The sequence below is a fragment of the Zophobas morio genome, unplaced genomic scaffold (assembly GCF_036711695.1).
Source record: "Zophobas morio isolate AGI-343-1 ecotype UQ-CSIRO unplaced genomic scaffold, CSIRO_AGI_Zmor_V1 ptg000002l, whole genome shotgun sequence".
NCBI lineage: Eukaryota > Metazoa > Arthropoda > Insecta > Coleoptera > Tenebrionidae > Zophobas > Zophobas morio.
The window spans coordinates 4,872,964-4,888,077 of NW_026972107.1; the positions used below are offsets into that span (position 1 = coordinate 4,872,964).

The following is a 15,114-nucleotide window of genomic DNA, read 5'->3' on the forward strand; positions in this document are numbered from 1 at the left end:
AAATCAGAACAATGAAAAACCGAAAAATTGAAAAAACGATTTGCAATTTTTCGTCACGGTTTTATATTTTCTTCATTTTTCTCGTGAAATTGCAAATCGAAAAATTGCAAAATCTAAAAATTGAAACATCCAAAAGTTGGAAAATCGAAAAACAGAAACATTATAAATGAAAACTTCACGAATTGCTTATCGTAAAATTGAAGAAACAAAAAAAAAATGAAAATTGAAACATTGAAAATCGAAAAATTGAAAATGTTCACACTAAAAAAAAGAAAGATTATAAAATTAGAACAATGAAACACTGAAACAAAAAATTAATGAATCGAAAAACTGGAAACTTAAATTAAAATCGAAATACTGAAAAATAGAATAGTTGAAAAAATAAAGAAAATAAGAAACTGAAACCAAAAAGTGCGATTCGAAAAACTCAAAAATTAAAAACTGGAAATTCCAGAAACGCAGATCGAAAATTTCCAAAATATGAAAATTGAAAAATTCAAGAGTTGGAAAATCGGAAAACTGAAAAATTTTGAAATGAAAACTCCAAGAGCTGCATGTCGTAAAATTGAAGAAACAAAAAAATTAAAAACTGAGAATCGAAAAATTGAAGAAACGAAAAGTTGAAAAATCAAAATATGAAGAAATGAAAAACTGAAGAATCGAAAAATTGAAAAATTAAAATCGAAAAACTGAAAAGTCGAATAAATGAAAAATGGAAAAAATCAAAAGTAGTAAAATTGAGAAATGAAAATTTTTAAAAATCATGCTTATTATTATATATATTTAAAATAAAAACAAGAGAAATTGCAAATCAAAACCTAAACAAACGAAAGATTGAAAAATCTTAAAATTAAATATCTGAAAAATTTAAAATCCAAAAATTGAAAATGAAAACTTCACGAGTCATAAAATTGAAGAAACAAAAAAAATTAAAAATTGATAAAGTGAAAGTTGAAAAATTGAAAATCGAAAAATTGAAAATTTTCACACTAAAAAAAAAGAAAGATTATAAAATTAGAACAATAAAAACCGAAACGAAAAATTAATGAATCGAAAAACTGGAAACTTAAAAATTGAAAACTTAAACAAATTAAAATTAAAAAAACAAATTAAAATCGAACTGAAAAATAGAATAGTTGAAAAAATAAAGAAAATAAGAAAGTAAAACCAAAAAGTGCGATTCGAAAAACTCAAAAATTAAAAACTGGAAATTCCAGAAAATCAGATCGAAAATTTCCAAAATATGAAAATTGAAAAATTCAAGTGTTGGAAAATCGGAAAATTGAAAAGTTTTAAAATGAAAACTCCAAGAGCTGCATCTCGTAAAATTGAAGAAACAAAAAAAAATGAAAAACGGAGAATCGAAAAATTGAAGAAACGAAAAATTGAAAAATCAAAATAAAAAGAAATGAAAAATTGAAGAATCGAAAAATTTAAAAATTAAAAAACTGAAAAGTCGAATAAATGACAAATGGAAAAAATTAAAAGTAGTAAAATTGAAAAGTGATTTTTTTTTAAATTATGACAAGTTTTATATATTAAAAATAAAAACAAGAGAAATTGCAAATCAAAACCTGAAGAAACGAAAGAATGAAAAATCTGAAAATTAAAAAACTGAAAAATTGAAAATCTAAGAATTGAAGTTTCACACTGAAAAAAATTAAAATTAAAAGTCAGAACAACGAAAAATCGAAAAGAAAAACTGCAAATCGAAAATTTAAAGAAACGAAAAATTAATGAATCCAAAAAATGAAAAACTTAAAAACTGAAACTCGAGAAATTTTAAACCGAAAAATTGCAAAATGCAAAAATTGAAGAAACAAGAGAGATGAAAAATAAAACAAATTAGAATTGAAAATACAAAAAATTATTAATTCGAAACACTGAAAAATAGAATAATTGAAAAAATAAAGAAAATAAAAAACCGAAACCAAAAAGTGCCAAACCAAATCGAAAAATAAAAACTGGAAAAAATGAAAACTCCAAGAGTCGTAAGGCTGGAGAGACAACAAAAATGAATAATTGAAAAATTGAGAATCGGGAAACTGAAAAAACGAAAATTTGAAGAAATGAAAAACTGAAGAATTAAATATTATTGCATATTCAAAATAAAAACTAGAAAAATTGCAGATCAAATACTAAAGAAACGAATAATTGAAAAATCTAAAAATTAAAAAATCAAAAAATTGAAAACTCAAAAACTGACAATCGAAAAATTGAAAAATTTCACACTGAAGAAAAGAAAAATTATCAAATCAGAACATTGAAAATCCGAAAAGAAAAATTCCAAATCGAAAATTTAAAGAAACGAAAGATTAATGAATCGACAAACTGAAAAACTTAAAAACTGAAAACTCGAGAAATTTTAAACCGAAAAATTGCAAAATGCCAAAATTGAAACAAGAAATATAAAAAATGAAACAAATTAAAATTGAAAAAACAAAAAATTATTAATTCGAAACACTGAAAAATAGAATCATTGAAAAAATAAAGAAAATAAAAAACCGAAACCAAAAAGTGCGAAACCAACTCGAAAAATAAAAACTGGAAATTCCAGAAACTCAGATCGAAAAATTTCAAAATCTAAAAACTGAATAATTCAAAAGTTGGAAAATCGAAAAATGGAAAATTTTTAAAAGCTGAAGAGACAAAAAAAATAATAATTGAAAAATTGAGAATCGGGGAACTGAACAAAATTGAGAATCGGGGAACTGAACAAACGAAAAATTGCAAATCAAAAACTTGAAGAAATGAAAAACTTAAAAATCGAAAAATTGAAAAATTAAAATCGAAAAACTGAAAAGTCGAATAAATGAAAAAAAATTAAAATTCAGTGATTGAAAAATGGAAAAAGTCGAAAGTCGTAAAATTGAAAAAGTGGAAAATTTGAAAAATTATCACTATTATTACGTATTTAAAATAAAAACTAGAAAAATTGCAGGTCAAATGCTGAAGAAACGAATCATTGAAAAATCTAAAAATTAAAAAACAAAAAAATCGAAAACTGAAAAACTGAAAATAGAAAAATTGAAAAATTGAAAAATTGAAAAATTTCACACTGAAGAAAAGAAAAATTATCAAATCAGAACATTGAAAATCCGAAAAGAAAAATTCCAAATCGAAAACTTAAAGAAACGAAAGATTAATGAATCGAAAAACTGAAAAACTTAAAAACTGAAAACTCGAGAAATTTTAAACCGAAAAATTGCAAAATGCAAAAATTTGAAACAAGAAATATAAAAAATGTAACAAACTAAAATTGAAAAAACAAAAAATTATTAATTCGAAACACAGAAAAATAGAATAATTGAAAAAATTAAGAAAATAAAAAACCGAAACCAAAAAGTGCGAAACCAACTGGAAAAATAAAAACTGGAAATTCCAGAAACTCAGATCGAAAAATTTCAAAATCTAAAAATTGAATAATTGAAAAGTTGGAAAATTGAAAAACGGAAAAATTTTAAAAGCTGAAGAGAATCGGGGAACTGAACAAACGAAAAATTGCAAATCAAAAACTTGAAGAAATGAAAAGCTTAAGAATCGAAAAATTGAAAAATTAAAATCAAAAAACTGAAAAGTCGAATAAATGAAAAAAAATTAAAATTCAGTGGTTGAGAAATGGAAAAAATCAAAAGTCGTAAAATTGAAAAAGTGGAAAATTTTAAAAATTATCACTATTATTGCATATTCAAAATAAAAACTAGAAAAACTGCAGATCAAATACTAAACAAACGAATAATTGAAAAATGTAAAAATTAAAAAACCAAAAAATTGAAAACTGAAAAACTGAAAATCGTAAAATTGAACAACTGAAAAGTTTCACACTGAAGAAAAGAAAAATTATCAAATCAGAGCATTGAAAATCCGAAAAGAAAAATTCCAAATCGAAAATTTAAAGAAACGAAAGATTAATGAATCGAAAATCTGAAAACTCAAGAAATTTTAAATCAAAAAATTGCAAAATCAAAAATTGAAGAAATAAAAATGAAAAATTAAGAAATTAAAATTGAAAAAACAAAAAATTATAAAATCGAAACACTAAAAAATACAATAATTGAAAAAATAAAGAAAATAAAAGCCGAAACCAAAAATTGCGAATCGAAAAACTCAAAAACTAAAAACTGGAAATTCCAGAAACTCAAATCTAAAAAAAAATCATACGTTCGAAAATCGGAAAACTGAAAAATTTTAAAATGAAAACTCCAAGAATTGTATGTCGTAAAACTGAAGAAACAAAAAAATGCAAAACTGAAAAATCGAAAAATTGAAAAATTAAAATCGAAAACCCGGAAAATCCAATAAATGAAAAAATTTCAAAATTCAATAATTGAAGAATAGAAAAAATCTGAAGTCTCAAAATTGAAAATGTGAAAATTTTAAATATTATTACTATTATTACATGTTTAAAAATAAAAAATCGAAAAATTGCAAATCACTAACTGAAGAAATTTCACAAGAAACAGAACATTGAAAAACCGAAAAGAAAAACTGCAAATCGAGAATGTGAAGAATCGGAAAATTAGTGAATCGAAAAACTAAAAAACTTAAAAATTGAAAACTCGAGTAATTTTAATTCGAAAAATTGCAAAATCTAAAAATTGAAGAAATAAGAAATATGAAAAATTGAACAAATCAAAATTGAAAAAACAAAAAATGATAAAATCGAAACACTGAAAAAATAAATAAAATAAAAAAAAATGCCAATCAAAAACCTGAAAAGTTAAAAACTGGAAACTCGAGAAACTCAAATCGGAAAATTCCAAAACCTAAAAATTGAAAAATTCAAAAGTAGGAAAATCGGAAAACCGAAAAATTTTAAAATGAAAATTCCAAGAGTTGCATGTCGTAAAATTGGAGAAACAATTGAAAAATTGAGATTCGAAAAATTCAAGAAACGAAAAATTGCAAATCGAAAATTTGAAGAAATGAAAAAATACAAAACGAAAATTTGAAGAAATGAAAAACTGAAGAATTGAAAACTCGAAAAATTTTAAATCGAAAAATTGCAAAATCTAAAAATTGAAAAAACAAAACATATGAAAAATCAAAAAAATTAAAATTAAAAAAAACAAAAAATTATAAAATCGAAGCACCGATAAATGGAATAATTGAAAAAATAAAGAAAATAAAAAACCGAAACCAAAAAATGCGAAAAACCCACAAATTAAAAACTGGAAACTCGAGAAACTCAAATCGAAAAATTCCAAAATCTAAAAATTGAAAAATTCAAAACTTGAAAAATCGAAAAACTGAAAAAATTTTAAATGAAAACTCTAAGATTTACATGTCGTAGAATTGAAGAAACAAAAAAAAATGAAAAATTGAGTAACTGAAAATCGAAAAATTGAAGAAACGAAAAATTGCAGAAATGAAAAACGGAAAAATCGAAAAACTGAAATCTTAGCAATTGAAAACTCGTTTCGTTGGGCTACGCTTCAGAGACCAGGGAAGTTCCGTCGAAATAATCTTCGACCAATTTTTTCAGTTGCCTTCAAAATCCATACATAGTGTTGAGCGGTTAAGAAACACCCATGACCTTTGGATTTAATTAAGTGTAGAAACGAAAATAACTTTCCATGAATTACTTGAATTAAACTACGACATTATTGTTTTTGCAGACACTTCTTAAATCTGTAAATAATATGACCAAGGTTAACTTTGTAACAGCAGTGTAATCTTGGAATATACTAAGTCCTGTTTCCCTGTGGTATTTTCCCATTCTGCACATTCTTCCTGGTCCATATGTACATTTTCCGCGATGATACATCTAACTAAATGTGTGATTAAACTAAAATACGCCCTAAATGTTCCAAACGAGTAAAGTTGCGAGAAATGTTTGAATCGAGCTCTTAGAACTCATTCCACTTTATAAAGTATTAAATGCTCCCTACGTTATTTCAAAAATATTCTGTGCCACATAATTTGACCAAACTCCGGCGAAAACAATGACCAGTGTACGCTTCAAGGTTCTATCTTAAAAAAAAAACTCACAAACTTCAATCTTACATTTATTAAAAACTTCGTATACACCATAAATAACACACCTCTCCACCACAAGACTAATCAGAAAACCTGATATCAATTTCCGGCGAGCTCTCATCCGTCGTTGTGGTCCTCCGTGTCGTAACATCCGGCCTCCTTAGCAACCGATTATTATCGCAAATCCGGCAGTAGTACTCCACATCTAAGGTAGCCGGGGCCGCCGTGCTGCTCCTCCACCTCTCCACATCCCTCCCGTGACACATATCATGCCTGTGATCATTGCAGTCGTTCCCGGAATTCGGGGGCGGCCCAAACGGCGGCGGCCCTCCCTGCGGGAAACCCGGGTACGGCTGCCTGGGTCCGCCGCCCCACGGATTAAACCCATGCGGATGATGGTGGTGATGGTTGGGGAAATTGTGGCCGTGGTGGTGGCCGAAGCCGCCCCCGAAGCGCGGCGCCACCGGGTCGAACTCCTCGGTTTCGTCGACGTTGTCTTGCGATTTTTCGGTGGTGGTGGCGTCCTGGGCGTCGCGACGGAAGCGGTGGCGGCGGAACCGCTTCTTGAAGTACACTGGAAAAAAACATGTGGTAGTTTGATTTTGTCGGGGAGATGTTTCGTAGGTGCTTGGAAACCCTATTAGCGTTCCGTCAATCAAAGCCTAAGTTTAATTACGCGTCTCGAGTAAATCGAAATTTATAAAGTCATTTGCGTAATGAACTTTATTCCTTCGGATTTATCAGTCCGGACACATTTGGTATTTCCGTGTCTGATTAATACAGAGCGGTTTGGAATAATGGATGTACCTGAAACGTGTACTCGGTAATGGATCTTGGTGAACGGTAATGAGTTTCTGATAGCTTAAAAGCAAACAGTGGAATTTGGGCATTGTTCAATGTCGGGGTATTGATTTTTAGAAGGAAGTAGTTTTGTGCTAAATTAAAAAAATTGAAAAAAATTCGACGAAGGTTATTTTGACTGAACTTGCCTGGCTCCTGAAGTGTGCCCAACAAATCCCGTTTCTTTGAAAAATTATACAAATTTTTGCAATTTTTGTTTTCTGATCATCTCTACAAAGTGAAAATCTAAAATTAAAAAAGTCAGGATATTAAAACATGGAAAAAATACCAAAAAATCGGAAAGTCGAAAAATTTTAAAAGTCGAAAAATCTAGATATCCAAAAACCGAGATGTCGACTAGTCGAAAATTCTAAAACTCGAAAAATTGATGTATTAAAAAATATTAAAACACCATAAAATCAAAAATGAAAAAATCAAAAAACCTAAAATTTAAACAATCAAAAAACTGAAGAATTAAAAAACCGAAAAATTCCAAGACTAAAATCAAAACTTTTTAAAATCGTACAATCGAAATCCAAAAAGTCAAAATATCGAAGAAACGAGCAATCGAAACATCAAAAAATCCAAAAATCTAAAATTTAAAAAATCGAAATTATTAAAGTATGGAAAAATTGAAAAATACAGAAAGTGAAAAATTCCCAGAACTGAAATGCCAAAAGACTGAGAAATTGAAAATTTGAAAAACAGAAAAATCGGAAAGCCGAAAAATTTTTTAAATCGAAAAGCCTAGATTTAGAAAAACCGTCGATATCGAGAAATCGAAAATTCTAAAACGCGATGAATTGATATATTAAAAAAATCTAAAACTATCAAAAACTCGTAAAATCAAAAATGAAAAAATCGACAATCTAAAATTTAAAATATTGAAAAATTGAACAATCAAAAAACTGAAAAATCAAGAAATTGGAAAACCCCAAAACTGAAAAGTCGAAAAATTCGGAAATCGAGAAGTCGTAAAATCGAAAAATTGGAAACTGAGAAATGTTAAATGAAAGAAAAAAATTGAAAAATTAGGAAATTAAACAACAAAAAAAATCGAAACATCGAAATCTCGATAAATTGTAAAATCGAAAAATTGAAAAACTGAAAAATCGAAAAATTAAAAACCGAAAAATCGAAAAAAACTGCAATTTTAAGAAGCGATAAACTGAAAAACCGAAAAATCTAAAATCGAGAAGTCAAAAAATTGAAAAATTGAAGACCTGAAAGACTGAAAAATTGAAAAATCGAAAAATTGAGAAACCGAAAACTCAAATAAACGATTAATCGAGAAATTGAAAAATCGAAAAATTTTAAATCTAAAAAAAATCGAAAAAGTGAAAAATCAGTAAATTAAACAATCGAAAGATGAAAAAATTGAACAATTGAAACATCCAGAAATCGTAAAAACTGAAAAATTTTAAATCCAAAAAAAATCGAAAAAGTGAAAAATCGGGAAATTAAACAATCGAAAAATCAAAACATCGAAATATCGATAAATCGTGAAATCGAAAAATTGAAAAAGTGAAAACTCCAAAAAATTTAAAAACCGAAAATTCAAACAAACTGCAATTTTAAAAATCGAAAATCTGAAAAACCGTGAAATCTAAAACCGAGAAGTCGAAAAATCGAGAAAATGAACTGAAAAACTGAAAAATCGAAAAATCAAGAAAACTAAACACTGTAAATTCGAGAAGCGGAGAAATGAAAAAATCGAGAAGCCGAAAAATTGAGAAATCTAAAAGTCAAAATAGTAATTAATCGAGAAATTACTGAGAAATTGAAGAATAGAAAAAACAGAAAAATCCCAAAACTAAAACATCGAAAAATTGAGAAATCGAAAGCTGAAAAATCGCAAAATTGGAAAATCGGAAAACCGAAAATTCTAAAACTCGAAAAATTAATATATGTGTTATTAAAAAAACTAAAAATATCAAAAAATCGTAAAATCACAAATGAGAAAATCGAAAAACCTAAAATTTCAAAAATCGAAAAATTGAAGAATCAAAAAACTGAAAAGTCAAGAAATTGAGAAATCCCAACACTGAAATGTCGAAACATTGGAAAATCGAAAAACTGAAAAATCGAAAAACCGAGAATTCGAAAATCGAGAAATCGAACCACGAAAAATTGAAAAATTGAAACATCGAGAAATCAAAACATCCAGAAATCCAAAAAATCGAAAAATTAAAAAGTGAACAATCTTAAATGTAAAAAAAATTGAGAAATCGGAAAATAAACAACAAAAAAGTCGAAACATCAAAATCTCGATAAATTGTGAAATCGAACAATTGAAAAACTAAAAAATTGAAAAAACTGCAATTTTAAAAATCGAAAAACTGAAAAATCGAAATATCTAAAATTAAAGAGTCGAAAAATAGAAAAATTGAAGAACTGAAAATTTGAAAAATCGAGAAATCGGGAAAAAGAAACATTGGAAATTAGAGAAACGGAAAAATAAAAAAATTGAGTAATCGAGAAATGGACAAATAGAAAAATTAAAGTACCAAATAAACTAAAAAATCCTACAATTGAAATATCGAAAGTTAAAAAGTCGAGAAATCGAAAGGTCAAAAAACCGTTAAATCGAAAATTCTAAAACTTGAAATATTGATATATTTAAAAATTCAAAAATTTGGTAATCGGAATGTCAAAAAATCGTGAAATCAAAAGTGGAAATATCGAAAAATCTAAAATTAAAAAATCGAGAAATTGAAGAATCAAAAAACTGAAAAATTAAAAAATTTAAAAATCCCATTACAGAAATGTCGGAAAATTGGAAATTGGAAAAATTGAAGAATCGAAACATTGAAAAATTGGAAAATCGAAAAATCACTAAGCTGAAAAATCGAAAAACCGAAAATTCGAAAATCGAGAAATCGAAACATCAAAAATCAATACATCAAAATATAAAGAAATCGAAAAATCGAGAAATTAAAAACTGAAAAATGTAAAAAGTAAAAAAATCGGACAGTTAAACAATCGAAAAATCTAAAAACAGACAAATCGAAAAAACTGCAATTTTAAAGAACTGAAAAGCCGAAAATTCGAAAAATCGAGAAGTCGAGGAAACGAAACCTTGAAAATTCAAGAAACGGGAAAACTAAAAAAATCGAAAAGTCAAAAAATTCTGCGATCGAAGTCAAAAATTCGATAATCGAGAAATTGAGAAATGGAAAAATTGAAAAATCGAAAAATTGAAATATCAAATTAACTGAAAAATACCAAAACTGAAATGTCGAAAAACTAAAAAATGGAAACACTAAAAAATTGGAAAATTGAAAAATCGAAAAATTAAAACATCAAGAAATCGAAACATGAATATATCGAGAAATCTAATAACTGAAATTCGAGAAGTAGAAAAATCGAAACACAGAAATTTCGTAAATTTGTTAAATAGAAAAAGTGAAAATTCGAAAAACTGAAAATTTTAAAACGGAAAAATAAAAAAAAAACTGGAGAATTGAAACAGGGAAAAATTGAAAAGAAGTCGATAAACCGAAACAAAATAGCAAAATCGAAAAGTCAAAAAATCGATTAATTGAGAAGTCTAGAAACTGAAAAATCGAAAAACTGAAAAATTTGCAAAACTGAAAACTGAAATGTGGAAAAATTGAATACGTAATCGAAAAATTGAAGTTCGAGAAATTGAAAAACTGAAAAAGCGAATGTAAATTCCCCAAAAAATCTTAAAATCGAAAAATTAAAAAATCAAAGATCTGAAAAATTATAAAAACTAAAAAATCCAGAAAGAAAAATATAAAATTCGAAAAATCGAAAAATTGAAGAATCAAAAAAACTGAAAAGTCCCAAAACTGAAAAAATCGTAAAATTTGAAATTTGAAAAATCGAAAAATTAAAGAAAAAAACTGAAAAATCAGAAAATTGGGAAATCGAAACAAGGAAAAATTAGAAAATCGAAACATCTAAAAATTAAAACGTAAAAAAATCCAAAAACTGAAAAAATGGAAAATCAAAAAATGGGAATTTCAACAATCGAAAAATCGAAGCATCGAAATTTCGAAAATTTGTGAAATTGAAAAATGGAAAAATTTTAAAATCGAAAAATGTAAAACCGAGAAGTCGAAAAATTGAACAACTGAAAAACTGAAGAATCGAAAAATAGGGAAGTCGATAATCGAAACATTAAAGTCGAGAAATGAGAAAATAAAAAAATCGAAAAACCGAAAAATTGAAGTAGAAAAGACAAAAAATCGATTAATTGAGAAAGTGAAAAATCTAGAAATCGAAAAATCGACAAATTGAAAAATCGCAAAACTGAAATGTCGAAAAATTCAGTTGGTATTCGAAAAATGAAAAATCGAGACATTGAAAAATTCAACAATCAAAAAAACCGAAAAATTACAAAACTGAAAAATTGAGACATCGAAAAGTCAAAAAATCGATTAATCGAGAAATTGGGAAAAATCGGAAAATTTAAAATCGCAAAACTGAAATTTCGAGAAATTTAATGGGTAATCGAAAAATTGAAAATTGAGAAATTGAAAAATTGAAAAATTAAAAAACTAAACTAAACTCCATATCTAAGATAAAAATTCAACATAGATTCATGAACCACAAGTTTAGGACTATGTTACTTTTTAACATTTAAATGACATTTATTCGGAAAAATTGCAATGCTTTCGATAACCTAAAACGTTTACAAGATTTCAATTCACTCGATTCTGCAATTTCAAACATAAACATCGAGAAAACATGATAGTATTATCTATAGTCGTTCAATGGACTCCATTACTTAGCTGACGCTCAAGAAATAAAAGACTACTCTTCAAAAATCCATCGCTGCCTTCAATCATGTTTTTATCGCCAAAAATAAAATCGAAAAACCAGCAGTCGTGCTCTTTTTTACACAAACGTTTTAACAAAATGGAATTCCCTATCAATCACCTCCGCTAAAACTATGACCGGTTACATAATCGCAAAAATTTAAACCGAAACCCATTAAATCAGATAACGTAATTATTACTAAAAACACGCCACATGCAGGATACAGCATGCAGCAACCAAGTAACCAATCAACTGCGTTTAGTTTTAACAATGATTGACAAACATCGATTATAACCAAAATCCAATCCCACTTCTAAAGCGCCGTATTTAATCCGATTTTAATGCAGACCGGAATTTTATCAGGATAATTTAAGCTTCCTGAAAGACGTGGAAAACAAAGCCTGTGACGCGAATTAGATTTTACAGAAAAGTACTGAATAAGAATGAGCGAATTTTGCTGTGTACTGTGAGATTTCGAAAATGGAAATTTCGGTGTGTTATTTTTAAACTACTCGAACAATTAATCGTTTTACGTCATACGAGTTTTCTGGTTTTGTTGTTTTTATGGAAAATAACAATGAACAGTAAGCTGATCATTCGCGGCGGTTAATAAAGCGGGAAACATATAACGAAAATTGACAGTTAAATTGTTTCCTCATTGTTTAACCCTAAGCCGACCACACCGTAACATCCTTAACCCCTCTGTATTTTCAAATACCGCGTTTATTGTTTACTTATTTATTCTTAGTCCACACGACAAATTCTAAAAACGTTACAATTTCTACCTTTTTCCACAATCAGATAGCCTCGAAAACGTCAATATCACAACAATGTCAACAAAAACCCATTGTCATTATTTCGCTTCCATTTCGACCCACAAATTAAACCTCTATGTTACAAAATGCATCATTTTCCGCTCGCTCACACGCTCCCCAATTAAACATAAACTCGCAGTTCCATCCACATCCAAAACATCTTAATTACCAAACACCCACCAATCAATCCACTAACCTCCATTAAAGTAGTAATTCCCGCTCAGCGCCCGATAACCCCCTTTATCTCTAAAGGCGAGTAAATAATTCACGACGTCTCCCTCCTTCAACTTCAGCCTCTGATCATAAATAAAAACTCTATTGTTGTCGATGTCATTTTCACCCAACTCCAGATCGTCTTCATCCTGACCCGCCCGCCTCACTCCGATCCGGAAAGTCACCAATTTCTTGTCCTCGTAATGAGGCACTTCGACCATGAGCTCGTCGGGAGTGAGCACCTGGAATTTCGGCTCCAGGAGGTCCTTGGCACGGGCACATGCAAACAACACGAGGAAGACTGGCAGCAACATATCGCACGGATGTCACGGACCGAGTGAAGTCCATCAAGCAGACTGTTGTTAATATAGCCTCATGTGGAGATAAGAAGATCTCCCGGCGGGAAATCCGAGGCCTTAATTAATAGATCATGTGTGGAAAAGGCGTGAATCACCTAAGAGGTGAGTTTAGAGGTGTAGTGGTGCAGCGGAAGCCTGAGGAGGGTCAAGGCTTCGCTTGCGAAATCCGTCCAACCACTAATTTGTGGCATTGTCGTTATGGGTATTCATGGAATTGCGAAACGTGACTTCGAACAAGATCAAAGCGGGTCAAAAAATAATTAAATTGGATTAGAACTTGGTACGCATAGTGCGTAACCGACGTGTGGTGTGACAAACCGCACACCGTGGTATTCACACTTTAGAATAAACAACACCAAAATATTGTGAAATTTTAAGCTTTTTACAAATGCGACAAATTCGTTACAATAATGTTGGGTGATTTATAGCGCGCATCGTTTGGGTATTAAAATATTCAATAAATTAAGATGTTACGACGGGTTTCTGAGAAGTAAACAAAAATAGTGTACTGCCAGCGTCAGTTTGACCTACCCACGCAGAGAAAGTCAAGTTCACGTTATAGTGTATAGTTGTCGGGTCGTAATTTTCAGAGACAAGACGTCACACTGTTATTACGAATATTGCGTCATAAAAGACCCCATTATTTTATTTCTGTTTTTCTTATAATCGATATCCGATGCTTATACTAGTTTTTTCTCGTGGACTCGTAATTTAAATGTGGTTCGTGTTTTATCGATTCGAATTTGCTTGTCATTTTTCCACTTTATCGCTTTGGTCTTAATCTACATTTATTAGTTTTTATTTTCTTTCTAAAAATTTTTGAAAGATAATTTACATAATTAAAAAAAAGTCATAATTGCTTATTTTTTCCGAACTCTTGAAATTTTCAGCCCGACGTCATACTTTAGTAATCCACTTTCAGGATAAGGGTCATAAAGAATCGTTATATGAACGAGTTTATTTTATCGATTACCTCCGGAATGGCTCATCTAATTTCCCTGATAATTTGGGAAGACTCAACTTTATATTTAGTTTTACAGTGTGCGTGTTACAATCAATATTCACCCTCACGGGATTCCGAGATTTTTTCAAATTACTTCAAAAACAAGACACATAGAGTTTCCGAGATTTTTTTTAATTACTTCAAAAATAAGTGAAGGAATCCCCTAGATTCGTTCAAACTACTTCAGAAACAATAAAAAGAAGGATTCCCGAGATTTTTTCAACTATGTACTTCAAATACCAGGTACAAGGGGTTTCAAAGATTCTTTAAAACTACTTCAAAAACAAAACAAAAGGGACCTCAAAATTATTTCAAACTACTTCAAAAATGAAACAAGGGGGGTTCTACTTCTTCCAAAATACATTAAAAACAAAACACAAGAGATCCTTGAAACTCTTTCAAATTACTTCAAAACACAAGCGATCCCCGAGATTCTACAAAAACTACTTCAAAAACAAAACAAAAGGGCTCACTGAGATTCTTTCAAACCACCTCAAAAACTAGACACAAGGGGTCCCCGAGATTCTTTCAAACTACTTTAAAAACGAAAGAAAATGGAGTCCGTAAGATTCTTTCAAACTACTTCAAAAAGCAGGTATAAGAAGTCCCCGAGATTCATTCAAAGTACATAAAAAACAAAACGCAAGCGATCCCTAAGAGTTTTTCAAACTACTCCAAAACGAAGACCCACGGAATCCCAGAGATTCTACAAAAATACTTCAAAAAGTAGACACAAGGGGTCTCCGAGATTCTTTCGAACTTCTCCAAAAACCAAGTACAAGAGGTCTACGAGATTCTTTCAAAGTACTTCAAAAACGAAACAAAAAAGGGTATTCGAGATTTTTTCAAAGTACATTAAAAATAAAACACAAGACATCCCTGAGACTCTTTCAAACTACTTCAAAACAAAGACACCAGGGGACCCTCGAGATTCTTTCAAACTACTTTAAAAATGAAACAAAAAGGGTCCTCAAATTTTTTTCAAAGTATGTACATCAAAAACAAAACACAAGGGATCCCTGATTGCAAACTACTTCAACGCGAAGACAAAAGGGATCCCCGAGATTCTACAAAAACTACTTCAAAAATAAAAGAAAAAGGATCCCTGAGATTATTT

General features: G+C 29.1%; 1 protein-coding gene across 1 annotated transcript; it reads right to left on the reverse strand.

Annotated features, from left to right (window-relative positions):
• Positions 1-5,995: 5,995 nt before the first annotated feature.
• LOC135125259 (uncharacterized) lies at positions 5,996-12,992 on the reverse strand. The gene is made up of 2 exons (XM_064050704.1): positions 12,619-12,992; positions 5,996-6,553 (listed from the first exon to the last, which is right to left on the reverse strand). The coding sequence occupies exons 1-2, from the start codon at positions 12,947-12,949 to the stop codon at positions 6,060-6,062; spliced, it is 825 nt and encodes a 274-aa protein (XP_063906774.1). The 5' UTR covers positions 12,950-12,992; the 3' UTR covers positions 5,996-6,059.
• Positions 12,993-15,114: the final 2,122 nt, after the last annotated feature.